We start from the raw sequence: 27172 nt of genomic DNA on the forward strand, positions 1-27172 counted from the left end.
GAACAATATTCAGTTCAAGAGAACTCGTATCCTAAAACAACACTGTTTTGTTTTTCTCATGAGGGATCTGTAAAGCTGCCTGGTAGGCACTAAAGAGCATATATTGTTACTTTAATCACACCTGTAATTCATGTTGACCTGATTAAATGACACATTAAAATGTTTCCTTATGACCTTTGAGAACCTGTGAATACATTTTCCAAAGTTAATTGCTGAACACAAATTTAAATAGAATATGCTCTGTTTGGCATACATACTTTCGAAGTACTCAGGAGTTCATGGTCTACTGCTTTATAAGTTACGTCTTTCGGTTACAATGTTTAGAAAGTGCATAACTGATAAAACTTCACCTGGGCTAAAGTACCTTATACCTGATTACGTTGTCAACGTATGATGTCAAGCCACTTTATGCTTTTGTTGCTTGACACCGAATTGCTTGTCACAAGGTTACGTCACACTTAGGAAACCTAATTAACACTGACACCTGCAACTGTGACTGCCTAAATTACGTCATAACAGGGTGGTGGTGGGCGGGGTGTTCAGACAGTCAGTGTTCAGACAGTCTCAGACAGTTGATTGAACACAGCCAGACTTCCAGAAGAGATTCAAAAAAATATTTAAAAAATATATCAGTCTGAAAATGGTTACAAACTCATAAGACTCTACAGAACTACAGAGAGAGAGAGAGCCATTATCTCTAAATGGAGAAAGCTTGGAAAAAAGATCCTAGAAGAACGTCCAAAGAACTGCAGGCCTCTGCAGGTCCATGTTCATAACTCTACAATAAGAAAGAGACTGGGCAAAAATGGGTTTGATGGGAGAGTAACAAGGTGAAAAACATGGCTAACAAAGTTTATGCAGCAAGACAATGATCCAAAACACTTTTTGGAATGGGCTAGTCAAAGTCCAGAATCCAATATGCTGAAATAATCAGTTCATGCTTAAAAACCTACAAATTTGTCTGAATTAAAGCAGTTCTGTAAAGAAGAGTGGACTGAAATTCCTGCACAGCAACGTGGAAGACCTGAGGACCAAGGATTCCCCCAGAAGCTCTCAAACTCTAGTGCCAAAAATCCCCTTAATCAAATATGGCAGCCTCCATGAATTGGCTTCTCACGCCATTGAGCAAATCCATGGAACTGATAAGCGGAAGTCTCCAGTTCTTATATATGTTGATGTAAAAAACATCAGATTTTTAAAAGAATTTGTTATAACGTGCATTTATTGCTGATAAAGGTGGTGCAACCAGTTACATTTAAGGTGGTCTCACCCGAAACACAAACTGTACATTTCCATAATAATCAGTTTATAATACAAGATAAGAAGCAATGTTAAATACTAACAAGAGTACAACCATGAGGTGCAAATAAAGCAATAAAAACTGCACCTTGATAAAGAACAGCCTGCCATAAAGCTGACTGAGCAGAATCTATCTCTTTCATCTCCTTTTCTATGCCAGGTAAATAATCGTTACAGACAGAATTGTGTGAAAATGGAGGTAGAGGTTTTATCATTGACATAGTTCTTGCTTGTTTTTACAGGCCATTCATGTTGAGTGCATTATGATGATTATCTGCACTTCTGGTTTGGAACTCTGATGTCATTGACGCAATTTTTGGACGCAATTTTTAATTGTCTGAACACATTGCCCAGCGGAGTCTTAAATTAGCATTCAAATGGTCAATCTAGATTCAGCTGCTCATCTCCTCATTTAACTTAAATAAAGACAACACATCATTATTGGGTCCCAGAACCCCTCTGAATTGAATTAGAGACTATCCTACAAATTCACAATGTCAATGTCATAATATTCACAATAATGTGTAGCATATTGGCCCCTTGCACCCATATTCTACTCCTTATCTGATCATGGATGCTGATCAACAAAACACATTAGGTGCGCCAAATCAGAGACCTTCTAAAAAACCCCAACATTAACTCCCATCGGCAACTTCATGGAGAGGCCTTCCCCTCTTTTTTTTACTGGGGAGGAGTGTGGGGGTGCATTATTTGTGACAGGGCTGTTTTTCAGTAGACCCCCTCAGTACATCATGATTTTATGAATTTACAACCAGTGACTTATTATTGCCAAGTAATGGTCAGGTAATTGTGCACGGACATTTCCTGTACATGCTATAGCTCTTTAGAAGTCGTTGTTCTCTTAAATAAACAGCTTTGTCCCATTTTCATTGTAAATTCTTGAACACTTCGCATAACTAGTATGACGGCTGCAATTAATGAATAGGCGATGGGCTTTCTTAACAATCGTGAACGACAAAGCAAAATATGCTATAAATAAACTGCAATCTATCTGTACAACTGTATTAAGAATGTTTCATGATATGACAAGACATCAGCCTGAAATTTCCGTTAATATCTGAATATTCTATATTTATAAAATGCTGCACCAACTTGCGTTGCTATATGTGTACTGGAATCACGTGCCATTTCGATTATATTCCCTAAGCGATAGCACGAGATGAAATAATAGCTAGGCCTACTGGGCACTCACAAAGTCCATGTTGTAAACAATCGATACTCATATACTTAGTTGTTATATTGCTTTAATATTGAGATAGACATGTTAATGCGCATAATATGGAAGTGAGGCGGTTATCAAAGACATCATTTGAACATTGGACTTTCGTGACGATTTGTCTCCCGATACACACCTGTTCAGTTTCAAATGGTTACAGAGAAAAAAACAGGGAAGGGAGGGAAGAGAAAACCATAAATCATTGATCTTTGCATTGGCAACCATATCCACATACACTGAGCAAGCGCCAGCGAATGAAGCCTACGCTCAAGCCTGACTCTGTCAACAGGATAAAACATTTGAAAGACAAGGGAACATAGACAGGTGGCATAACTTTAACAATGGACGCCATTATAGAAGTTGTTGCTTTTCTATTTGGTTTTTTGGGCTGGGTGATGGTGGGGATTGCCCTGCCGAACCGTTACTGGAAAATATCGACTGTGGATGGCAGCGTTATCACAACTTCAACCATTTACGAGAACCTATGGATGTCCTGCGCCACAGACTCCACGGGTGTCCACAACTGTCGCGATTTTCCTTCGCTGCTTGCCCTGTCCGGTACGGAATACCCTACTTTTAAGAGTGGCCTTGATAGATGACTGCGTAAAGCTTTCTTTTAGAATATGTGTGTATTATGGGTTCATTCAAATTGTAATGAGACAGACCATCATTGTCATTAATTAGATGATAATGTAGCCTATAATTAATTCAGAATGAATTCGTCAAAATGTTTTCCTACAAAAAACGTGGGAATAAAATTACATTTACAATTAGGCAATTTAACCACTATGTTCTGTTTACTCATTGGCACCTGATTTAATGAGTCTGAAAACTCATTCTATACCCCTGTATTGTCTTTATCTAAATGACAAAAATATAAATAATGTATATGGTTAATGCTTGCATTTACCTCTGCGAGATGATATTTAATAAGTGGCATCATGTGATAAACATGTTTAGGCTATAGATTTTTTTTAATCCACTATATAGCCTAGGCCTATTAGAGGCATGGGGATATAAATTATGTTCATCTGCGAAAAATGAAACAATGAAATAACGTTTTCATGCAGTAGATCATTGATATGTACTGTACTGAACTGATATTCTTAATTACTTTTCATCTTCTTTGGTCAAATAAATATTATAGCCAAAAAGGCATAAAGCAGATACAGCCCTAGGAACAAATAAAAACAATAACCAAAATAACTGGTTTATTCACTGATTATGAAATCTCTCAAAAGTGTCATTCGTATTTTACTAAAAGTATAAAACGGGTCCTCACAAGGTTCAAGATGTAGGCAATACCGAAGATGCAACTTGAGAATCTGTCTCTATTAAACAACGTTGTGTTCCGCATATATTCATATTGCCTGCAAAATGTCTCTTGCATTCATTTGGTCTGGACTATTCGTGCACGTCGTAAAATTGATAGCAATCGTTTATTAGTAGGAACTAAGGACTGCGCAGTATGCTTTCAATCTACGAGAGGAATATGCTACTGTAGAGTTAATGCGCAGTTTCAACTTGGAAACATGAAAGTTGTATTAGTTGGAGATAAAAATCTTGGATAATTTCTGAGGTATAGGCCTACAGATAACTGGCAAATTAAAGGAAACACAAACAATAACATCCATCTCTCTCTGGATGAAACCTGGAGAGCCACAGGATCTAATGTTTTTTGTTTTCACCTTGAAATCAGCACCCAGGTCAGACCCTGGTAACCAAGGTGAAATGCATCAATTGTGTAATCACCTGCGTTAATTGATCAATTAAGTCTACAGTAGAGTAACAATAAAAACTGATTAAGTTGCCTGTCTGTTTTTCCGTGCATTTGAAGGATATATGCATTTTAACCACAGTTAATAAAAATAATAATAATAATAATAATAATAATAATAATAATAATAATAATACATTTTATTTATATAGTGCTTTTCATAATACAGTGCCTCGAGTTGATGATGTCTTTATCAGCCCTCCAATGACACTCAGCTCTGTTGTTCTCGGCGTAATAATAATAATAATAATAATAATAATAATAATAATAATAATAATAAACCTAATGGGGAACTAGACCTACCCAGCATTGGTGAGCATGCTGGGATGGTAATTGTTTAATTGTCCCTCATATATGAAAATGTTTCTTTTATTCTGCCATGGCTTCATTGGAGTGATGCACTGGAAATGAGAAATGTGATGAGGCCACATTTATCGCACGTAGTTCAATGCAGTCACTAAGTATTTGGGCAGTGACACAATTTTTGGTGGTTTGGTCCTGTAGCACATTGTAATAGAAAGGAACCGTGAATATGAGGTTCAAGTGCAGACTGGAAACTTTTCCGTAAGCGTACATGTTGCTTATCTGAGGCAAACAGTTATCATTATCAAGATATGAGCATTAGTAAACTGAAAGCTGAAACATTAAAAAGAGAAATTAATTGTTACGCGTTTTCATGGCTGCATGTCTGGAATTTAATAACAATCTATGAAACGGTCATTTTAATTCGCTGCTAACTGCAGTTTGAGGTAAGCATAACCTACACTTTGATAGAATTACGTGAATGTGTTGCTTACAGTCATCCTGAACGTCCAGCTCATTTTTTATTCATGGTTTCTTTCGCATTCCCTCAAAGGATATTTACAGGCTTCTCGCGCACTGATGATCGCTGCCATAGTGATGGGGACTTTTGGAATCTTTGCAACAATGATAGGAATGCAGTGCTCCAAAGCAGGAGGAGAAAACTATATACTGAAAGGCAGAATTGCTGGCATTGGGGGCGTGTTCTTTTTGCTGCAAGGTAAGGATGGAACGTTAATCGTAGTCTTTATAGAAGTCAATCAAGGCACTCGCCTATTTTACGTACAAACAAATGTTCTTTAAAAGTTAAATGTCTTAATTTCACCGTGTATTTGACTTGCTAGTTAGCCAATTGCTGCTTTTTATTAGCCAATGACCGTCTTTATACAGAAAAAAACATGATTTAACCCTTTGTGAAACCGCAGGTGTGTGTACTATGATTTCTGTATCCTGGTACGCCTTCAACATCACTCAAGAGTTCTTTGACCCGTTCTACCCCGGGACAAAGTAAGTGGGTGGGAGGTGACATTTTTTTTTTTTTAACGTGTTGCGTGACTGCCCTCTGTCGTATTTTGAATGCAGTTGCTCCTCAAGCTTTTCTGTGATATGTTTTTTTAAAGTTTTTTTTTACATGCATTATCTTCTCTTCCTTGAGGAGAAATAAACATTTTTCCTAGAGGAGAAGATAATGTTTAATGCTGTGAGTGTTTGGTATAACAGACAGTACTTATACAGTAACACATACGTATACTGTCGGTTATGCTGATGTTACGGTGTGTGTCATGCAATTTTAAGCAATTCATCATGCAATAGCATGTACAGATTGTGATTACAGATGACAGATTTTGACTGACACATTCTGTGTTATCTGATCTTTAATATAATGGTGAATGTGCAGTGTAATTTACACACCTAAACTCTGAATGTATTCAGCGTGTTGCTTTTGTTCTATTATATGTAGGTTTGAACTTGGGGAGGGTCTGTATATCGGGTGGTGCTCAGCTACATTAGCCATTTGTGGAGGATCATGTCTGCTGTGTGCCTGCAAAATGGAGGAGTCTAACGATGTGTGAGTTCAGTATCCTAACCTGACTCAGCGTGTGTGTGTGTGTGTGTGTGTGTGTGTGTATGTGTGTGTGTGTGTGTGTGACTTCTCAGTTTCTGTGTAAATTCTGTCATTTTGTCTGTCAAAGAGAATCTGTGTAATTTTCAGTGTGTGTGTGATTTTTTTTTGTTAGTATGGCTGTCAAATTGTAGGTATGTATATTTCGGATGTACATTCACTAATTTCTTCCCTCTGTCCTTGTCTTTTCCTCAGTCCTTACATGTACCAGCCTAACAAAGGCACAGTGTATTCAGCAGCTGTCCAATCACAGAGGGGTGCCTCCAGCCCATATGACAGGAATGCATATGTCTGAAGGAAAGACTCTACAAATCTGCATGGGCCAATCACACCTGCTCTGCATGAACCACACAAACAGTCCACACCACATTTTTGTTTAAAATGTATTTTATCGGCAAGGTGATAGTGCACATGATGTAGCTACTCCAGAATGGTAGGCTGAAATCTGATTCTGTAAAAAAAAACATTGGAAATAAAAATGCTGTAAATTTAAAAAAGGCAGCTTGTTATGCTGTATAGATGCACTTTTAAAGGGTGATGTGACTTGGTCTAGTGTCTTTAATGTTTACTCAAGCTGTCATTTGAAGATTCAGGTTTTGGTTTGATGGTACAACCCATACACCAATATAAATAACTTTTAAGCAATTAATTTATGTACATGGCAAAATAATTCCCTTCAAAATGTGTAATTGTAATTAATTGCTCTGTATTATCAGTTTGCTTCATGCTTACTTTAAAATATTGCTCTTAATGTACACACCTATATATTCTGGTCTTAAGGTCAAAACAATGGAATGTTAAAATTTTGTAGATTTGTAATGGCCTATCTATGTATATATTTCCCTTTATTTTCCCTTTAATAAAACCCATTGTTTAACTTTATTAATATTATGCATATATATTCACTAGTTTATTGGGTATTATTATTTTTCTGTCGGTTTGATATCCCGCACAGAGGACCAGGGGAGTGGTGCTCATTTTAGGTTTAAAAAAGTGACCAATGAGGTGATACCACGTTTATAGGCTAGCGGGCTAACGCGGACGTACGGGCGGTCGCTGATACAGAAGTAAATGCAGACAGGATCAGATTACAAAATTGAGGCTCTCAAACAGGCAAGGAACGAAGTTTCACTTGAAGTTCAGAGTTGACAGCTGCTAGCGACACTCACTATTAAAGCACGTCAGACGAAACAAGATCAATATTGGTATTGTATACCCTATTATAAATAAGGTTAACGATTAGCGAGGAGATATCTTCGGAAGAGAGCAATTGTGGTTGCGTGGGAACCTTAGATGAAGTTCCCACTCAAACAGCCGGAAACTTTACAATCACGTACCATGGTCTGCATTTCTTTTGCCAAGATGGACAGCTAGCTATCAATAGCTGTTTTGATAAATGTTATACGGGGTGTATTTAAATACTTTTGCATTATCAGCATTGGAACTGTTTTATTAAGCAGACACATGGGAATGTTTCTGACCATGGAGTCGAAGCGGCGGAAAGGTCTGAGTGGTGTCCTGTCTTCCTTGTCGCTGCTTTGCGTTGTGTTGGACCTACAGCTGGACGGTAAGTCGAAAGATTCTGTTACTGTTAAGTCATGCAGTACGAAAGGTAATTTTATTAGCTAGCTAGCTACCTTATCTGCTTCCATTCGAAGAAAGTATTCAGCTGTGATATTTGAAAGAAACGGTCATTACTCTAAGACTGCGCAAGGGATAGGAACCAGCCCTTAGGCACAGTGCTAACTTACCAATTTTGACATTAGCTAGCGAGTAACGTTCCTTAAACGTTAACTAGGTAACAAACGCCTCAATAAAATGTGTTGATTTGTACTTCTTCGTTAAAAGATGGAGGAGGGGGTAGCTTATCAAATGGGCTGCGTGGTGCATATTTATGAAATCGTATGAGTGATTCATTGAATGGTTAGTGGCGTGCTTTAATTTCGATTTGTTGTACTAGCTAGCTAGCTAACTAAACTAAGAAATGAAAATTCTTGTATTATTGTATTGTCCTGTATTACCATGACGATTATCTGAGCTTCACTGCCTCCTGATAAGCGACCTGCAGTTGAAGACTTTGGGTAGTTGTACTACTACTACATTATTTATTCAATGCAAATGTGCCCAAGTACGCAAATACACTTGCATGGGTGTGTGTGGTTTGCCTACCCTCTTTATTAAACAGGATGTAGGCTAACAATTGACGTGGTGTATTTCTATACAGAATTGACCGAATTTGGTTTTGGAGATGCGTGTCAAAGCAGTCCATCTGTTCCAGGCTGTCAGACTGTTTTCACTGCCAGTTGTATTGCTTTAATTTACGTTTAAACCGATCATTTACCACCTGGGGGCACACTTTGAATGCTGCTTTTAATTTTGTTCTGATGTAATAATGGTTTGAGTCGTTAACAGAATTTTGCTTTTTTGAGTTGAGTTAACAATCCCTGCAGTTTTTGAATGGTAAACATAGCTTATTTTGTCTTAAAACATAAAAATCACCTGTTATTTCTATTGATTTTAATTATTTGAATGTGAGCCTGTTAATTAATAATACAATTAACTACACAAACTTTGAGTGGAAGGGACTGTTAAGTGAGACTACTGCCCAAAAATGGTCAGGTTGCAGGCCTATCTGAGATATTCTGAATGTGTAAAGATCTGAGGATGAAATGGGCCTATCATGCTCAAAACCAGGGGATTCCCAGAAGCCACTGGTGTAGATAGATAGAATTCAACAGTGTGCTGGATGTGCTATCCATGAGTCCACAGAAAACAACTGGTTAAAATGTCAACTAGAATTAATGCCACCCTATGGTGTTCCTACAGAACCTGGGTTAGGAAACATTGACCCAAATTATTCTTATGTTCTGATGTAATTATATAGCATATTGAACAATGTTTGTTAGGTACCTTGCTTCATGGATTTGTAATTGATAGAAGTTAACTGCATGTAAATGAAAAGAGAGCCACATTCATCTGTTTATTCCCCAATTTATTCTGTTTGCATTTAAGGCAGCATAAGGCTGTGCCTATGAAACACAGAAAATGCATAGATGCGATACAGGCTTTTTGCATGTCACTCCTTTGTGTTGAAGGTGTCTTGGGGGCCACACATGTGGAGATTGAACATCACTTGGAGATGGGCCGTAAGCTGCTGGCAGCAGGGCAACTAGCAGAGGCTCTTTCCCACTACCACTCTGCTGTAGGTGAGAGGCAACCCTCCTCCTTGCCCCCACCTCTCTCTCTCTCTCTCTCTCTCTCTCTCTCTCTCTCTCTCTCTCTCTCTCTCTCTCTCTCTCTCTCTCTCTCTCTCTCTCTCTCTCTCTCTCTCTCTCTCTCTCTCTCTCTCTCTCTCTCTCTCTCTCTCTCTCTCTCTCTCTCACACACACACACTTGGAGGCAATGATTTGCAAAGAGAAAGAGAAAGCAGTGTCTGAACTGGGCCTGACTGTAAAATTCAATAAGAACAACCATGTCTAGAAATCTGATACATTACTTTGGGCATCATCACCTCTTAGCACACCATGAATTGCATTGACCTTGCAAACACTCCAGTGAATGTACTGTAATATAATGCCAGGACTGAAACCGACTGATTCACTGGCTCATTATATTCTCCAGTGTCACACCAGCAGCAATGAGCGGCCACAACCTGAGAACTCCTGTCCAGGAAATTAGGACTGTGTAACTAGAGAACCTGTCCAGATTGCTCACACACTGTTCTGCTCTAGCTGCTCCTGAAAGACAGGCTTTCACTGTGTGTTGTCTATGTGTGCTGTGCGACTGTATCTAGAGGGTGACTCTAAAAACTACCTGACATACTACAAGCGTGCAGCAGTGTTTCTGGCCATGGGGAAGTCAAGGTCAGCCCTTCCGGATCTCACCAGAGCCATCCAGCTCAAACCGGACTTCCTAGCTGTGAGTTTCTCCTCTTAATCGATATGGATTACTTTGATGCAACGTTTTGTGGTGTGGTGTTTGGACTGCTGTTCATTATAGTGGTAGCTCTCTGCTACTTTCTCTCACTATGTCTCTGTCCGCAGGCACGTCTTCAGAGGGGAAATATCCTCCTGAAGCAGGGCAACACTGAAGAGGCCAGAGAGGACTTCCGGGCCGTGGTGAGTCTGGCCTGAAAGCATCTGCCTGCTCTCTCACCATATCATTTGTGTTATTTGTGTAGCATTCTGTCTGTATCATCATACATGTTAACTCCTCTTTCTTGATTTATTTATTTTTGGTTTCCTGTCTTACCTTCTACTCTCCTCTCCCTCTTCTTTTTTTGGCTTTCCCACTTGTGCTTATAACCTCTATCCCTTTCTATTTCCTCTATCTCCTCCACTCTTTTTACTTCCCTGTTTCTCCCCTCTGTATGCCCCCTCTTTCTCCTCCATCATCTCTTGTCCCCCTCTGTCTACACCTTCATCTGCCTGGTACCTGCCTCCACAGCTGGAAGGTGCCCCAGACCAGGTTGAGGCTCGTGATCAGCTCCTAAGAACTCAGGAGCTAGAGGCCCTGCAGGAGGAGGCCCAAATCGCTTACCAGCATGGGGATTACCTGGCAACCGCCACCGTGCTGGACCGAGTCCTCGAGGTACTGAACTTACACACTGAACCCGGTCACAAAGGCACTCATCTACCATCCCGCTTATCCAGGCCTGAAGCTCACTGTTTCTCTAGGTGTTATTTCGATAAGTTTTGTTCGATGGTGAAAAGCTCTGGTTGTGTCTGACTCGGCCAGCTCTCGCCCTGGGACCCGGACTCGCGGGAGATGCGCGCACAGTGCTACATGCAGCTGGGGGACCCGCGGAAGGCCATCCAGGACCTGACGCCCACCACTCGCCTCCGCAATGACAACCGCGCAGCCTTCCTCAAGCTCAGCCAGCTGCACTATGGCCTGGGAGAGTACCAGGAGGCCCTGAGGTACGGAGTGAGACAGGGTTCCCAGCTCATGCTGCATCTGTATGCGTTTCTATCTGTTGGTCTGCTCATTATACTGGGTTACTATCTGCCTATTACCGTCTCTCCTTCCCTCTCATCCATCTCTCAGCCATGTCCGTGAATGTCTGAAGCTTGATCAGGATGACAAAGACTGTTTCTCCCACTACAAGCAAGTGAAGAAACTCGGCAAGCAGTTGGACTCTGCCGAAGAGCTCATCTCCGAGCAGAGGTGAATGAGTGCGTGCTTGGACCACATGTCTGTCTCAGTGAGCCTATGCACATCATTATCCTGATCTAGTGACATTTTCATATGGGGATCAAGTTTTAACATTCAGTTTTATTGTAACATGCCACCTTTGCTGCATTATAATCATAACAAATACATGAACCAGGTACCAGGAGGCGATAGAGAAATATGAGTCAGTAATGAAGACTGAGCCCAGCGTTCCCTTCTACACAAACAAAGCCAAGGAGAGGATCTGCTTCTGTCTGGTCAAGGTTAGTCCCATTACCTGATGCTCTGGGTCTCCATGGACTGCTCTGGGGGGACACACGCTAGTACTGACACACACTGACCTCTCCCTAGGATCAGAGGGGTTGGGAGGCAGTGGATGCGTGTTCTGAGGCCCACCAAAGAGACCCCCAAAATGTCAACATCCTCAGAGACCGAGCAGAAGCCTACATCCAGAACCAGGACTATGAGAAAGGTAATCTTCGACATGAAACGTCTTACTTGGGTCTTACTCCTCACCTCACCCCATACTGGGATTGAACACACTTTTCCGTCTTGGGTCATGTTCCATATCTGTTCAGTTCCACAGTAATCTTGATGGGCTGAGGATTGTTCTGTATGCATAGGTAAGCATGTACGTCATCCTGTCATCCGGAAAAAACGAGATAGGACCTCACAGATAAGATGGACATGTGCGTCAATTCCAAGGGTATTTCAGCCAGGCCATGCAACCAGTGCGTTCTTCAGTGATCTTCAATGAACTTAGTAAATGTTTGTTAACTTGGGTGCATTTATGCATTTTCCTGACTTTGATTCAACTGAGAGAAGGACCAGTAGGCAGAATCTCTGAACCCTTTCATGGTAACTGCAAAAAAAGGCTCACCCAATAAAACAGGAGGTTTGAAGGTTTAGTTTAATTCAGCACATGCATTGGTTAAGGGCAATACTGAAATTGAATCTTCCTCAGGACCAAAACACTACAAATGAAAGCAGGCATGTAACTGAAGAGAAGGTTAAAACTGTTATATGTATTTTGCCAACTACCAGACCAAATCTATTGGCACAAGTTGATGATCGAATGAAGTTAATATAGCTATTCAAACCTGAATATTTTATTAGCTGTAGTTGTTTTTAGATTATTTTCAATAGTCTTGATGTGTAATGGCTATAATTTGAATCCTTTTTTAATTATAGCAACTTCATATTATTTAGCATGGGAGTTGCCAGCGCAGCAGGTGCAGTCAGACTGGTTGTGCAGTGGTTTAAATGACATGAGATTCCATGTTTGACTCGAATCCAATGTCAAGAGCAAAGCCACTTATAGTGCCATGGTTGGGCATTATTCAGATTAACCAGTATTAATGGATTTTGAGGTGTAGAACCGATTTCTGCAGATGCCTTGCATAATAATAGCATCTGGTCACTTTTGTATTTTCATCTTTTTATTTTCACCCCATTTTCAGCCAATGTTGATGGCCAATGTTTCATGTTTTTTGGTATCACCTTTCCTGGTACATTGCGCTGATTGTGGACTGATTGTGCTGATTACGTGTCACATCGTAGTAATGCCACCATTGCAGTTAACAATGATAAAATCCACAGTGCGCAACATTTGTTTTTTTTGTGCACCTGTTAAAATTCTGTGGAGGCAGGACAAAATTTGGTTGAGGCAGCCACCTCAAAATGATCTATGCAGGGAAAAACCCTGCTTTGCCATTGTACTGGAGTAACTAACACTACCTCTCTTATTGTGCTCACAGTAACATGCTCCCTCTCTTCTTTACTTGCTTGTAGCCGTGGAGGACTACCAAGAGGCCAGGGACTTTGATGAGGAGAACCAGGACATTAGAGAGGGGTTAGAGCGAGCACAGAAGCTGCTCAAGATCTCCCGCAAGAGGGATTACTACAAGATCCTGGGAGTGAACAGGTAAACTGTGCTTGGACATTCTCAAATAACCTTGTTTCCTACTCCTCTTTGCAGTGCTGGTCTCTGATCAGTCTTCTGTAAGTGAACACTGTTTGATTTGTTAACACAAATAACCATGCGTTACAACAGTGGTATGCAGAACATCTCAATACACAACGCATCAAACCTCTCAGTGGATAGGCTACAGCAGCCTAAGCCTAAGTCTGAAAAATGTATATAATGATACCTAACGAAGTGCGTGTATGAGTGCATGTTTGACATTATTTGCATCTCTCTCTAACACAGGAATGCCAATAAACAGGAAGTCATTAAGGCATACAGAAAGCTGGCTCAACAGTGGCACCCAGATAACTTTCAATCTGAGTCGGAGAAGAAGGAAGCAGAGAAGAAATTTATTGACATTGCCTCTGCTAAAGAGGTGCTCACTGACCCAGGTACTTTGACACTTATGTAACTGGTAAAACCTGTCCAGCACTCACCTTCTGCTGCTGTAGCCAGGGGGGCATTAGAGCTGAAAAACTTCCTTTGGAAAGTGCAAGACCCCACTATGAGTACTTTTTACACTTTTTATATACAGTATATACAATAGCAGATCTTCTGCATTCATTGTCATGCCAGTATGCCAGATTCTTACTTGGGGTTTTTTTTTAGACCTCCATTGCTTTCAGTCACCAGTAGTGAAAGTTACATCAGCGTTAGAATGTTTAATTAAGTACATTCTAATCGCCCGCACATTAAAGGGTTCATTGGAAAAATATGGAGTGACATCTGCCCTCCAGTCCAATACTCCACAATAAGCCAATTCATTCAGCAGTCACTTTAAACCAGTGGTCTTCACTTCTGGTCCTGGAGAGCCACATTGCGGGGTGTGCAGGTTTTAGTTTTTTCGCCTTAAGATCAGCGACCAATTCAGACCCAAGAAACCAAGCGAGGTGATTAGCTGTGTAATGAACTGCTTTAATTCATCAATTAAGTGCCGAGTAACAACAAAAGACCAGGAGTGAGGCCCACTGCTTTAAACAAAACTGTATCCCTTTTCCTTCCTTCCAATTTGGAATGTGCTGTCATTTGTATCAGACTCCACTGAGGGATACCACAGAATGAGTATGTTCTGAAGACTGCTTTCACTGTGCAGTCTGACAGCTGAGCTGCAGGGGTCAGATTTGGCATGCTACAGGCACCTGATCAACCACCGCAATGAGTAATGAAGCAGAAACCCTCTTCCCCCGGTCAACGCTATAGCAAATGGTTTCTTACCCCAGTGACACTCCTGTCCACATTGCCATTTTAGCCGAATTTCTTTTTTTTCATGAATTGCTCAACAGCCTGAATGACAGACCTTGCAGCCTTAGACCTTATCACCATTTTCATCTCCTTTCTGACAGAAATGCGACAGAAGTTTGATGCAGGGGAGGACCCTCTGGACCCAGAGAACCAGCAGGGAGGTGGTGGGGGGCAAGGTTGGCCCTTTGAGTTCAACCCCTTCGGATCCGGCGGAAACTTCCACTTCAAATTCCACTACAACTAGTATGAGGGAGAGCAGGGACATGGGAGGTGTGAGAGAATGGGGGAGGGAAGAAGAGAAGAAGATGCCAAAACCTGATGATAGACTGGCGGGATGAAGGAGGCATGTTAGAATATGGATTCTTGAATTTGCAATGGACTCCTGTGAGATTTTGAAAACTCGGCCCACAGAGATATCAGACATTTGGGGGTTGAGCTTTTACAGACAATACCACAGACCTGCCATGTCTGCAGTTACCCAAGAAACCCTAAACGGAAGACCTAGGGATAATGTCACACACAAGTTCTCTCTGCCGCAGATCACCTGTGCCCATTTGCCCAGCCACCCTGCATTCATCAGGATTTCCATCTTTGTCTGTGCCATCTGCTTACTCCAGTGAGCTTTTTCATTGCCTACGCCATTTCTGTTTTTAACTGCAAAACCGTGCACATAGGCTTAGAAACATGAATGAGTTGGTGGCCAGTTGTTGCTTTGAGTTGAATTGTAAATTCATCCAGTCCCCTTTTACTTCTCATACTGTGAAGTGCAGAGTGAGAAAGATGCCGTTAAGAGTGACCTGTACGTATTTTGGGGAGGAACTTAACAGTGTTGTTACTTTGTTTTGTTAGAATTGTCTGAGAAATTGCACTGATTGGGCCTCATGCAAGAACCACTCATACAAACCGCTGTTCTTAAATTGCTCAAGCGATTTAAGAACTTTCTGCATTCACCAGTTTAGTCATATTTCGAATTTTATTGGGTAGGAACATAACCCAATCGGTTACGGACTACATCCCTTGTTCTTGTTAAACCCATTGGCCATCCATCTGATGGAACCCACCTACAGTACCTTATATACTGTACTATAATGAACTTCTTCATTTAGGTCAGTTTTATGAAGTTGGGAGCATTTGTTGAATCTGACGTGGTACCTTGTGGGGAGTCGCCTCGAAGAGCATACTCGCCCTCTGTACAAAAAAATGAGAAATTTACAATAAGAATATGTTCTTGCATGAGGCCCATTCTTTTAAATTAAACTACTCCAAACCCAGCCCCTTATATATTTAGTGCAATTGCCCCACAGTGTTCGACAGAATTCATATTAATTCTGTCATACATTTGGGAGGAAATGTAATTTTGAGGTTTGAGGAGAACTGTTTTTACATAACCATTGATGACATGATTGCAGTGGTTAAAAGCTTTGGGATAGGTTGACTTGCACCCTTTGAACGATCTAAGCAAACGATCACTCCATTTCAGCTACTCCAAGTTTTATAGCCCCAGAGTTAAATGGAACTAAAGGGCTTTCTGTGGATTATGAGGACTGTTTCTAGTTTCTTTTTATGTTATGTTTTCAACAGAATTTTGGAATGCACTCCAAAAACAGACAATTAAAAACAGCTTGAGAACAACAAATCTGTTTATTTTAAGCAGACTCCAGATGCACAAAAACCTTGAATGATTGCCATTTTGTCAAAAACAAGCACTGAAGTGCAGTGAAAAGTATTTAATGGTCTATGTAAACTGGCCAAACTGATTGCCTTAAATAGATATGAAATATAAGTGTATGATTCTTTATTAAAATGGTTCTAATTATAGATGGAGCTTGTGGGTTTTGGGTGATACTGGTTCACTTTCCTGTATTCTATTGATAAGGCATCATGTACCTGCCATTTTACACCTCATTAGGAAATGGTCAGTTTAGTCCATGCTTCTAGAAATTAATTTCAGTAATCATTAATGTAGCATAGCATTTAAAACATTTATTTTCAATGTAATAAACAGAATGTTAAAGTTCACTCAGCACTGTTGCTACAAATGTGCAAATGGACACCACACACACAATTTTGTCTCTGGAAAATATGCTTAAGTGTACACAGTTCATATATACAAGATAGTCTGGCTGGGTCCAGTTTGACTTCTGTTGAATAAAGGGTGGGGAGTATATGTTAAGCTGCCAATGGAATGGCCATTTTTTTGAGCCTGCACAAGCAGTTCTGTGTGTAGACTGCATCAAAGCAGAACTTGGAGCCTTTGTGGACAGCCAGGTAATGTCAAGTTTCCACGAAGGGTAGCTTTGGGTATTGTGGGTAGCCATGTTCTTCAGTCGCCTGCTGCCTATTGCTCCATCAAATGACCCGTGGGCTAAGCAGACTGTCAGACTCCACCTCGATGGAGACCACATGGTGGCCAGGAATCATGGCGAGACCAAGCACTCTGGGCTCCCCCTGTGAGAATGAATCTGAAGGTTTGACAAGACAGACCGTTGAGACCGTTACCATTGTGGTCTCCCAACACAGATCATCTTGCCTAAAAGCTGGCAGACATGTATTTCTGACATAAGATGCCAACTTTAATACCTAAGAATGTATGCTTTACCTGCTTGCAAGTGAACTCACAATGTCTATTAATGCACACTGATACATTTAGTCAATAGGGCAAGCATTGTTTATTTATTAAACAATCCATTCAAATTCCAACGAGCCAATCCTGCACATACCACCACCTTTCTTTTTATAACCCTACTGTTTATCCACATGAACAAAAGCTTACAAAATTACTGAGACAACACATCTTTGTCCATATGCTGACCAAAGTTTTGGTGTATTTTGTTCTACAATAGAAAGAAAGTCCAGTAATTGTCATTTTACATTTGTAAAATGTTGTGACAATTCCCGAAATACCTGTGGACTTCAGAAATTCCTGCGCAGACCCGAGAATGACGTTGCAGTCACGGTCCGTACAGAGAAACAGCCCCACCAGTGTCCGTCCATCTGTCATGCGGATACGCATGCTCTTGTTCAGCAAGTTCTCCAGTTTTTGACGAGCCAGTGAGGGTCCTGACGCCTCCCCCTGATAAGCGGCATATAATAAGCCATTGTGAATCAGGATAGATGAACAAGCACCCTGTGAATTTCACCAGCCGTACAATGTACTTACTACGATCCTCTTTGAGCTGCTTTCTTAAAGTTTACTTGGATGTTGATAGCTGGACTCCTAAGTACAAACGAAAAACCACTAAGGCGTCTAATCTAGCCTCTCTAGTTACAAACGCCACACGCCTCGAGCCCAAATTAGACTAATAAGAGTGAAGCATGTGTTGAGAGAGAGAATGTTTTGGGTTTATTATTGAGGGTTAGAAAATAAAAATAACAAAGTTAAAATGTACGTTGTCCTCAACCGAGACGTTCTTAAGTTAAGAGAATACGGCACAGAGTTTGGTGAACAGAGCACTGCAACAGTGCTAGCTAGACAAGTTTACTTTTTTCGTACATTTAAATGAGTTGAAATCTCAAGGTAAAATGTTACTAAGTGTGCCCATAATGTAGCTATATATGAAATAAATATTTGTAATTCTGTGTATTTGTACGTTCAGAACTGACACTGTCGTCTATAATAGCAGCATTAGCCACAATATTTTTTGATTAGCTTCAAAACGACATCGAAGTAAAGTTAACTTCGTAGTACTCAAGGTTATTTAACTTCTTCTGACATTATAATTTCTGAGTAAATTAGCTTGCTACTTTTACAAGTATTACCGGCCGTAAGCTAGCGTTATTTTGCCAGTTTTGTAGGTGACATAGAGGACCTGTAATTTCAGTTGATAGCTAACGTTAAACTATTTTTTACTAGTTTATTTTTTAAAAATTCAGCTATGTGCTACCATAGTAGATTGTCAACTATCTAACGTTTGCTAAATTACGACTGGCACATGGCACGTAAATTCAATCAAAACGCATTGCCTTAATATTTTACCTCATCGTGCACGGCCATACCATTTTCTTCATTCATCGCGGCCATTTTTATTTTGTTTATTTCCACTTCAGCATAGTAGAGCCTATTTCACCGACGGACCAGCTTAATATAGCTGTGTTGCACCATGGGAAGTGTAGTGCACTGAAAACAAATACAAATTCAATATTTTAATCGTGCCATATCATCAGTCAACATTTAACGAGGTCTTACATGATGCCGCATGTGTATATTTGTTTTAACTATATAGCCCGTTGATGCATATATAAAGGCACAGATGAAATACAAACAATATCCAAAAGTCTGCGCAAGCCTGCGCCTAGTGTTGAACGAAATACTGGTGGCGGTCACCACAGCAACGAAGTGAGAAGCTGCTTGTGTACAGACGGTGCTGTTACGCTTTCTGGAAACCTATGAAGAAACAGTCATGAATTCTGACTTATATTAACTATTTCCGTGTGTACATACCTTTATGCACATGCATATGTGTAAAATATAATCACTGAATATGCACCGGCCAAAGTATTTTACTCCGAATGAAGTCTCGGTACACAACACAATTGGTGATATTTGGGTGTCATTCCTAGGAAAGGTGCGTGACTTGACGCCGTTGGTAAACGAATACAAAGGTAAGTGTTTCCTGAAAAAATAATATTCAGAGTTTTTTTATTGAATGGGAATTTTTTTGTGCTGTTTTTGTAGCTAAAATATTTCCCACCATTTCCAAAAGCTCTAGAAGTTTTTAAAATATTAAGTGAAAATTTCAATGAAAACGGTAACGTTAACCTATCTTTAGTTTTGATAATATTGTTGAGAGCTGTTCCTCCACTGAGTCAGTAATTCCGTAAGCAAAATGTTTCCGAGCCTTTTTTTCCTGACTTTGAATATTTATTTTCAAGGTGATGTGCTTCTAAAGCCTATAATTGAGTGTGCTGGAAAGGACATCAGCCACTGGTTCAATCCGAAGACAGAAGATGTGAGTGAAAACAGTCCCACATTAGCGAATACACGAGTGTCAGAATCTCTTGGCAGTGTGCTATTTTCAAGCGCTATATTCAATAGGTTGGTATTGTAAAGCCCATATTTTCACTCAGATTCAGACCCGTGTGGACCCCTTGTCTGGCTGCATGAAGTACTACACACCCAGGGGGCGTTTTATACACGTACCCCCTCCCTGTCCCTGCACTGACTGGGCCAATGACTTTGGGACACCATGGTGGAGAGACAAACGCTATGAGATTGGGTTGCTGTCAGCCAAGACCAGGTGGATTCGCATCATCAACACTCTCACCTCTCAGGAGCAGAGGTTGGAGGTGAGCTAACACAACACCAGGGGGTGCTCTTGCTGCAGGGCTAACTCTGAATCAGGCTGAAGGCCTTTCTGTTTCAGCCTTTTGCTCAAAGATAAAAAATCGAATTGGAATATTAGTAATATCATATTGACACTCCAGAATGGAGGAATAAAAAATCTTATTTCAAGATTATCCTTAAATGTTTCAAACTGAGACAGGTGTTATAGGTGCTACCAATAGTTATGTATTTTCTGTTTAAATACTGTTTCACATTGTACAAAGTGTTTTTCAAACAGACTTTGGAACAAATGCCTAATTTAAGCACTTTGCATATTTAATCGGCAAAGGTTCTACATGCTGAATCTTGGCAAGATTCATCCTTTCATCTCATTCACTTCATGCCACACTATTTTCCATCACTAGTCCTGTCGCAATCTAACATCAGAAGATGAGTTTTAATCTCAGGTGTGACATGACTTGTAGCCTTGAGTAAAGTAAAATCCTGAATTGCTTCATGATGACTCACACATAAAACATACATATACCTTTATAGGATGCCATGCTGGTAGTGAACCTTCAGACTTAGCCTTCCTATTCTCTTGGTCAGGTGTGTTCTGAGGAAACCCTGAATGAGATTCTACAACGCTACCTGTATTACAACTCCCACGCCACAGGCTACACTTGGAAGCATAACGGTGACAGTCTGGACATGAGCAAGACCCTAAGTGAAAACAACATCCCAGACGAAGACGAAGACTTCTACAATAATCGCATTGACTGTGACCTCTTCTCTCAGTCTATTTGCCTCTACTTCAATGATGACCTCACAGAGATGTGAGCATAAAAGGAAGACCACAGGAAATGTGTTGTGAGAGAACAGGGTTGTTGAAAAGCAGAATGAGGAAAGCTATTTTTTGCTTTGTATCGTATCTGGAAGTTGCATCATACTTCACACACTAGTATTTCATAGATTTCTGAGCGAGGTAAAGCACAAGTTAAGTCTCTATCATTATGTTATTAGTATGGACCATGTGTAAAAACGAATTAAGATCGTATTATAAATGTGCCAACATTTTTCAAACTGGATGAACCATCCCACATTAAATCAAATAAACTTACTGTAATCATGGTACGCTGTACTTGAAAATACAAGTTATGACAAAATATTTTCCACATTCAGTGAAATGTAGTTTTATGTTATTCCTGAAACTTAGTTTTATGCCATTTTGTGATAATTCAGTTTCAGACAGCATATAATAAATTCCAGGTGACATTTTAAAATATTTAACAACAATATCTCTATTTGTTTTTCATTCACTTATATGTACAATGTAATTGCAGCATTAGAAGACAACCTCCACAATATACACTGAAATATCTTTGTACAAAAAAAAAGTAATCAAAATCACAACAATTATTGATCATTTTTGGCACTGTGCTTCATCACCTCTCGCTTACTATCCCTTTCTCAGCTAGGGGTGTTTGACCCTTGTACAATAAAATGTTTATATACATTTTCCCACATTATCTCGCTTTACTAACACTACTTATATGACATGCATGTTTAATGCAATATACCACCCTAAATTTCAATCTGTAATCAAGTACAGCTTATACTTAAATGATTATTTGTGAATTATGTATTATACAATACATTTTAAATTTCAATATGTTGCAAGATCTTTATTTGAACTCATGGGAAATTGACCAAGCATTGTTTTTTTTAATCTCACCTTCCCTTTACTCTCTATGTTGTCTACCATACGGTGGCAATGTGTTTTTGTCTGATTGACAAATGATTGTTAGTGTAGTTGATTGTTTGTATTAGTGGCAGTTCTCCAGAAATGTTTCAATCCTCATCTACACTGTATTACTTAGTTCTCCTTATATGGAAGTTAGGCTTTATGTTCTCTCAGAGCACATTGTACAAATTCAAAGTCGCCTTGTTCAATGTGGGAACGGATTGTGTGTCAGGTTACTGATTTATTTCAGAGCTGAGAAAATGGGTGTGACAATCTTGTTTTTCTGACATGTAAATACTAGACTTCCCTACAATATTTTATCATGAATTTTGAAAACTTGTGGTTAGCATATTGTTTTGGTCTGTTTCAATTTGTACCTAAGTTGACAGAGTTTTCAGTCCTTTCTTTAACCTTTTTAAGTACTGTTTATATTTTGCCCTGTCTTTATACTGACTGGGAATGTGGCATTGCTTTTGTACTGATTTTGTAATGGATTTCTATAGGATATATAACTGCTTTGCTTCATTAAGTAGACTAATTTTTATATAATTATTATAATTATATAAATCTGACTACTGCAGATTTTCTTGAATCCCCCCCCCTCAAACGGCTTCCCTGATGCATAATTCCCCTGCTCCAAAATAATTGAATGCTATGGTGGGGACCTTTAAGAATATTAAGGTAGCCATATTTGTTAGATTTGTGTGTGCTCCGCAGTGTGGATAGCGCAAGAAGTCTCAAGTGAAATACAGGAACCAGGAAAGCTTGACTTAGTGACCAATCGAAAAAAACGTCTACATGTAACAATGTAGGTTTGCGTCCAGCGAAGCACCCTTCTTGTAACAATGTGAATATTTTTGAGGAGGGAGGGGGAGCGAAAGAGAGAGAGAGAGAGAGAGAGAGAGAGAGAGGGGGGGGGGGTAGGAGGAGGAGGGGGGCGTTCTGAAATAATATAGTCAGCCATTTTTTATGTAAGGGGATTTTTTTTCTTATTGGGGGGGTTGTTAAAAAATAAATATAAGGGCGGCCATCTTTGTTTCTCTGCCTTGTAGTGTAAAATATTCCAAAACGTCCCCCACTTTTTGTGTGTCGATTTGAATATTTAAAAAAAAATCATAATTCGAGAGAAATACATTTTTTTTCGCGCACTAGGTTTGTGACAGGAATATAATGTCCTCTCCTCTACGCGCCTCTGAGGAAGATGAGGGCATGGTGGTTAATTCCGAGGGAGGAGATTTTGATGAAGAAGACGGAGATCTAGACGAGAACGCAAGCGACATAAACTCGCCGGTGGCGCCTAGAGAAACTGCAACACGAGCAGCGCCAGGTACAGTAGAGACTGTGGCTAAAGACTCGGGAGCGCGCGCACTAAATAGAAACGTTAGCTAACACAGATAGTATAAACTAAAATAACAAAGCGAGAGCTAAACATTTTGGATATGCAGTTCTAGTTTTACACTAATGCTGTCCTGTCCTGCAAACTACTGGTAGCTACCAGCGGAGCTTTTAGTTATTTTTGTGTCGAAAAATAACTTCAGCTAAGTTGGAGTTCTGACTTAAGTCTGTTAATTTTCCCTGAAGTATTACCTCCAGATAATCTTACCGTCCCCAGACAATTCTCCTTTCTTGTGTGTGAATTAATTTTCCTCCCAGTTTTAATAAGGGCTAATTCAAATATAAATAGGTTGCGTTGCAGTATATAGCCTACTATGCAGCTCCGTTTACAGACAACATGGAGTCTCCTTGCCTCAATATTTTATCTAGAATGTGTAGTGTTTGATAGAAGAGTGCTATGTGCTCGAGCGGGAACTCGAGGATTTGATTGAATGAACCACTGAACTGTATGGAATGAACGCTAGTGTCACGGTCTGTAAATAAACTTGACCCTACCCACTGTCACACTGACAGGGACGGTTCAAGAAAGGACATTCTGACACTGCTAACCACACGTGTGTGAATATGCTTTCTGTTAATGCAAATTAAACCCATAAATTGCACCCGTTAATAAACAAATTGATATCTAGGCTACGGTGAAGAAAGTTCGCAGGCTTAATGTCGGATATGCTATATTCCAGGTCTATTCGAATTAGATGTTGAAACGGCACGTCTTACGGATTTTGGCCCACACGATTACTTTATTCGTTAGTGTTAAAGCCCCTGCAACTATTATAACCTGGAAGCTTTAAACTGTGTTTTGATATTGTGTAATTGTGTATATAGTAGCATATTAGCATGTTCTGACAGCCTATCGCCGAGAGGCAAAAGTTGAAACCTGTAGAGTGGAATTATAAAAACATAATCTGTATTAAGGCAAAATATATTTTACAATAGATGTAAACAGGGTTTGTGTTATAGCCCAAACGTTCTGTGAAACATGGACTAATTAAATGAACATGCACGATATCGGCTAGCTGCAATATGCCATTTACCCGAACCTTGCTGAATAAACATTTATTTTAGCGTGTGAAAACGAATGTACAAATCAGCATGCTCCCCAATTCCCCAGTGGTATGTACTTTGGGGGTAATCTGGCGGTCGCGACGCAGGTGTGGGAATTAACAGTGGGAGGGAGTCGTTTCAGTTCATCATTGCCCCGCTTGCGGCCTCAAAATCACCGAGCCCAGAGTGTGTGTTGCTGCCGCCTCTGGCTGCTTTTAGCAGCTGAATTGGGTAGGAGTGCAGGACCTTTATGTCAACGAAGATCTAACGAATGTATCTAATACAATGAGGACCACAAAGCCACATTTGGTGTTAGTCGTCTTCTGGCACCAGATGTATGCTTATTGTATAGTCTAAGCATTGAAAGGTTTCGTTTGCAGGGGAAAGATACCATCCTAAGTTCATGTAAAACATGCATGTTCATTCATCTACTTCTCTGCTTTGTTTTCATTAGGCTTGTGCGTATTTTAAGAATACTTTTTACTTCTGGTTTCACTGTTGATAGCATACTATAGGCTAAATATCTGTTCGTGAATGTTTCTGTAACTAATGGAGCAATAGCCTACTATCTTGAGATTCCTTATAGTAATAATAATAATAATAATAATAATAATAATAATAATAATAATAATTAATAGAAGAAGAATCATATTAATAATGTTGATATTCAGTAATGATGGTTGGCACGTTATTGCGTACAGTAGGCTAACAGAAGTCTAAAATTCCGTATTACCCTTAAAAAGTTATTCTTGTGGAAACATATTGCTGATACCCTGCTGTTTTTCATCACCCTTTATGAGAAAGATTGTGGGAACGCAATTGTGTACCAATGATTTTGATTTTATTGTTAAATCAAGGGTTCACTGCTCCTCTCATAGTAGGTCTGCCTGGATTATTATCTGTAGGTAGATGTGCTGGGCTATTTATTTCCTTTGTTCTGTTTGGATGATGAAAGACCAAGCCTGGGGGAGATTATTTCAGCAGGTCTGGCAGTTATTTGGTGTCCAAGTTCCTGCACAAGAAGAAAGCATGGGGCATTAACAGTTCACATAAGAACGTGTATGTATTCATATATAACAGCGTTATTGTTGGACTGTTGTATTTGAAACAGATTGAGTGGATAAAGCACGGCACAGGCGGGTATCGCTGTTAGTGCGACTTTGTAGTAATTGGCTCATGTCCTGTGCCCCCCCACCCCACACACATTCAGATGAGTGTGAAGAAGGAGAGACATCAGACAGGGACAAGACAACAAAGAAGAAACGGGGCCCCAAGAAAAAGAAGGAAGCAAAAAAGAAGGACAAAGATGGAAAGGCAACCAAAGCTCACAAACGCAAAAAGATTGTAAGCTTGCTTACAAGGCTGCCTATGCCTATTCAATGTATTTAGTGTTTAACAGTTATAACCATGATGGAACAGAGTATTCATGTTTTCTCTCACTCTCTTTCTCAGGACAGTGATATAGAAAGGGACTCTGAGAGAGAGTATGGGGAGCATTCAGACAGTGGAGCCAGTGATTTCACGGCTGGGGGGAAAAAGAAAAGAAAAAAACATAAGGAAAAGAAGGAGAAGAAGACCAAGAAAAAGAAAAAAGAGGATGGGGACAGCAATCAGGAGGAAACAGTCAAGGTTAGGAGGGAACATGGTCATTCAGCAGTCTAATCTCTTTAACTTAAACAATGCATTTAAAGCCGGATCTCAGATATATTTTGTTCATAGTTATAATTTAATAAATCATTGTATGTATTACGTTGCATAGCTCAGATGTTACCACGCACATTAAAATGGAAATTAAATATAAAATTTTGTTGCAGATATACAGTATATATCCACTGCAATACAAATATTTAATCAGCCAATCATTTGTTGTTCTGATCAAATGTCAGAATGGGGAGGAAATGTGATATAAGTGACTTTGACTGTGGAATTGATTGTTGGTGACAGACAGGGTGGTTTGAGTATCTCAGAAACTGCTGATCTCCTGGGACAACAGTCTCTAGAGTTATGCAGAGAATGGTGTGAAACACAATTCAGTGAGCAGAAGTTCTGCAGGCAGAGGTCAGAGGAGAAGGGCCAGACTGGTTGAAGCTGACAGGAAGGTGATAGTAACAAAATAACCACGCATTACAACAGCGCTATGCAGAAGAACATCTCTGAACGCACAACAAGTCAAACTGTATGTGGATAGGATACAGTAACAGAAGACCAATACATCGAAAAAAGAACTCTAATAAATACATAATATAGTGCTCACATGAATAAGTGATACATTTACAGTAAATTGTAATAATTGAAACCTGTAAATTTGGCTTTGCTTTCTGATTGGCTGTGAGTCTGCCACTTGCTGACTTTGCAAACCTTTCCAGCCTGTGGAACAGAAGACGTCAGGGCAACTGGCGCAAGACTGGGGACTGGAGGATGTGGATCACACCTTCACCGATGAAGATTACCACACACTTACCAACTACAAAGCCTTCAGCCAGTTCATGAGGTCATTTTAAGGTTGCTTTCTTTAATTCGCAAAGAACTGGAATACACTCTGATATTCCAGTTCTAACCTGCCAAGTAGCCCCTTGTATGTTCCAAAGTAAATATGCATTTTAACTTCTTACCAGGTTTTTTCTTGGCAGTATGTATTTTTATTTATTGATTTATTGATTTTTGACTGCACTTTCCTTACTGATTTTCTTGTCACCTAATGAATGATTTGGCATTGTTATTGTTGTGGTCAGGACGACAGGCATCTACTAACCTATTTATTTAATTAGTGCATTTTCCAAAAACATACTTGGCTATCATTTTCTCAAGACTAATAAAGGTCAACTATTCAAAGGTAAACAACATACAGTCTGGTCAGAACACAGCTTCTCCTTTTTCCTTATTTGACGTGTGATTTTGAATATGACATTACATAGTTATGGACTGAACAATATTAGATGTTAGGCATGCTACCCAAAGATTTGTATTGTTTTGTAAACTTATTTATGCAATAGATTATGATTAAGAAAGTAAGGAATGAAGGGCACAGATTTTGAGAAGGGCCCATTGAGAAGAAATACCTGCAATTAAAATTCTCAGTGTTATCTCAGTTCAGCATATACAGTATTTC

General features: G+C 39.8%; 5 protein-coding genes across 13 annotated transcripts in view; 4 read left to right on the plus strand and 1 right to left on the minus strand.

Moving 5' to 3' along the window:
- The first annotated feature begins 2877 nt into the window (after window positions 1-2877).
- cldn15a (claudin 15a) lies at window positions 2878-6906 on the plus strand. The gene is made up of 5 exons (XM_061236163.1): window positions 2878-3094; window positions 5170-5334; window positions 5540-5621; window positions 6076-6183; window positions 6433-6906. Exons 1-5 carry the CDS (start codon window positions 2878-2880, stop codon window positions 6530-6532), a joined length of 672 nt encoding a protein of 223 aa, XP_061092147.1. The 3' UTR covers window positions 6533-6906.
- Window positions 6907-7289: 383 nt separating this feature from the next.
- Window positions 7290-16435, plus strand: dnajc3b (DnaJ (Hsp40) homolog, subfamily C, member 3b). 2 transcript variants are annotated; one of them, XM_061235217.1, is made up of 13 exons: window positions 7290-7442; window positions 7695-7804; window positions 9333-9443; window positions 10031-10155; window positions 10281-10355; window positions 10684-10827; window positions 10975-11156; window positions 11284-11403; window positions 11567-11672; window positions 11761-11881; window positions 13201-13333; window positions 13619-13767; window positions 14719-16435. In XM_061235217.1, exons 2-13 carry the CDS (start codon window positions 7702-7704, stop codon window positions 14859-14861), a joined length of 1512 nt encoding a protein of 503 aa, XP_061091201.1. In that variant the 5' UTR covers window positions 7290-7442; window positions 7695-7701; the 3' UTR covers window positions 14862-16435. The 2 variants fall into 2 exon arrangements, with proteins under 2 accessions (XP_061091201.1, XP_061091202.1); XM_061235218.1 differs by having other exon boundaries at window positions 7302-7442; window positions 7698-7804.
- naa38 (N-alpha-acetyltransferase 38, NatC auxiliary subunit) lies at window positions 16240-18691 on the minus strand. Of its 2 annotated transcripts, none has more exons than XM_061235220.1 (3): window positions 18594-18691; window positions 17522-17693; window positions 16240-17079 (listed from the first exon to the last, which is right to left on the minus strand). In XM_061235220.1, exons 1-3 carry the CDS (start codon window positions 18636-18638, stop codon window positions 16967-16969), a joined length of 330 nt encoding a protein of 109 aa, XP_061091204.1. In that variant the 5' UTR covers window positions 18639-18691; the 3' UTR covers window positions 16240-16966. The 2 variants fall into 2 exon arrangements, with proteins under 2 accessions (XP_061091204.1, XP_061091205.1); XM_061235221.1 differs by having other exon boundaries at window positions 17522-17690; window positions 18594-18653.
- Window positions 18692-18941: 250 nt separating this feature from the next.
- On the plus strand, window positions 18942-22153 carry LOC133125063 (cytochrome b5 domain-containing protein 1). The gene is made up of 4 exons (XM_061236761.1): window positions 18942-19219; window positions 19490-19566; window positions 19685-19903; window positions 20490-22153. Exons 1-4 carry the CDS (start codon window positions 19099-19101, stop codon window positions 20718-20720), a joined length of 648 nt encoding a protein of 215 aa, XP_061092745.1. The 5' UTR covers window positions 18942-19098; the 3' UTR covers window positions 20721-22153.
- A 522-nt stretch (window positions 22154-22675) lies between these two features.
- Window positions 22676-27172, plus strand: part of chd3 (chromodomain helicase DNA binding protein 3) — a 44275-nt gene continuing 39778 nt past the window's right edge. For all 7 annotated transcript variants that reach the window (XM_061237070.1, XM_061237074.1, XM_061237067.1 and 4 more), the window contains exons 1-4: window positions 22676-22951; window positions 25274-25407; window positions 25516-25692; window positions 26430-26554. In XM_061237070.1, coding sequence (XP_061093054.1) covers window positions 22795-22951; window positions 25274-25407; window positions 25516-25692; window positions 26430-26554 — 593 coding nt within the window. In that variant the 5' untranslated portion in view covers window positions 22676-22794. The remainder of the gene's footprint in view (window positions 22952-25273; window positions 25408-25515; window positions 25693-26429; window positions 26555-27172) is intronic.

This window comes from Conger conger, chromosome 3, assembly GCF_963514075.1.
Source record: "Conger conger chromosome 3, fConCon1.1, whole genome shotgun sequence".
Lineage (NCBI taxonomy): Eukaryota > Metazoa > Chordata > Actinopteri > Anguilliformes > Congridae > Conger > Conger conger.

Coding starts and splice junctions, on each gene's coding strand:
- cldn15a (XM_061236163.1), top strand. CDS start 2,878: ATGGACGCCATTATAGAAGTTGTTGCTTTTCTATTTGGTTTTTTGGGC. Junction 5,622..6,075: donor CCGTTCTACCCCGGGACAAA/GTAAGTGGGTGG, acceptor TATTATATGTAG/GTTTGAACTTGGGGAGGGTC. Junction 6,184..6,432: donor ATGGAGGAGTCTAACGATGT/GTGAGTTCAGTA, acceptor TCTTTTCCTCAG/TCCTTACATGTACCAGCCTA.
- dnajc3b (XM_061235217.1), top strand. CDS start 7,702: ATGGGAATGTTTCTGACCATGGAGTCGAAGCGGCGGAAAGGTCTGAGT. Junction 7,805..9,332: donor GTTGGACCTACAGCTGGACG/GTAAGTCGAAAG, acceptor TTTGTGTTGAAG/GTGTCTTGGGGGCCACACAT. Junction 11,404..11,566: donor GAGCTCATCTCCGAGCAGAG/GTGAATGAGTGC, acceptor TACATGAACCAG/GTACCAGGAGGCGATAGAGA.
- naa38 (XM_061235220.1), bottom strand. CDS start 18,638: ATGGCCGCGATGAATGAAGAAAATGGTATGGCCGTGCACGATGAG. Junction 17,694..18,593: donor GTATGGCCGTGCACGATGAG/GTAAAATATTAA, acceptor TATGCCGCTTAT/CAGGGGGAGGCGTCAGGACC. Junction 17,080..17,521: donor GGAATTTCTGAAGTCCACAG/GTATTTCGGGAA, acceptor TCAAACCTTCAG/ATTCATTCTCACAGGGGGAG.
- LOC133125063 (XM_061236761.1), top strand. CDS start 19,099: ATGCACCGGCCAAAGTATTTTACTCCGAATGAAGTCTCGGTACACAAC. Junction 19,567..19,684: donor TCAATCCGAAGACAGAAGAT/GTGAGTGAAAAC, acceptor ATTTTCACTCAG/ATTCAGACCCGTGTGGACCC. Junction 19,904..20,489: donor CTCAGGAGCAGAGGTTGGAG/GTGAGCTAACAC, acceptor TCTCTTGGTCAG/GTGTGTTCTGAGGAAACCCT.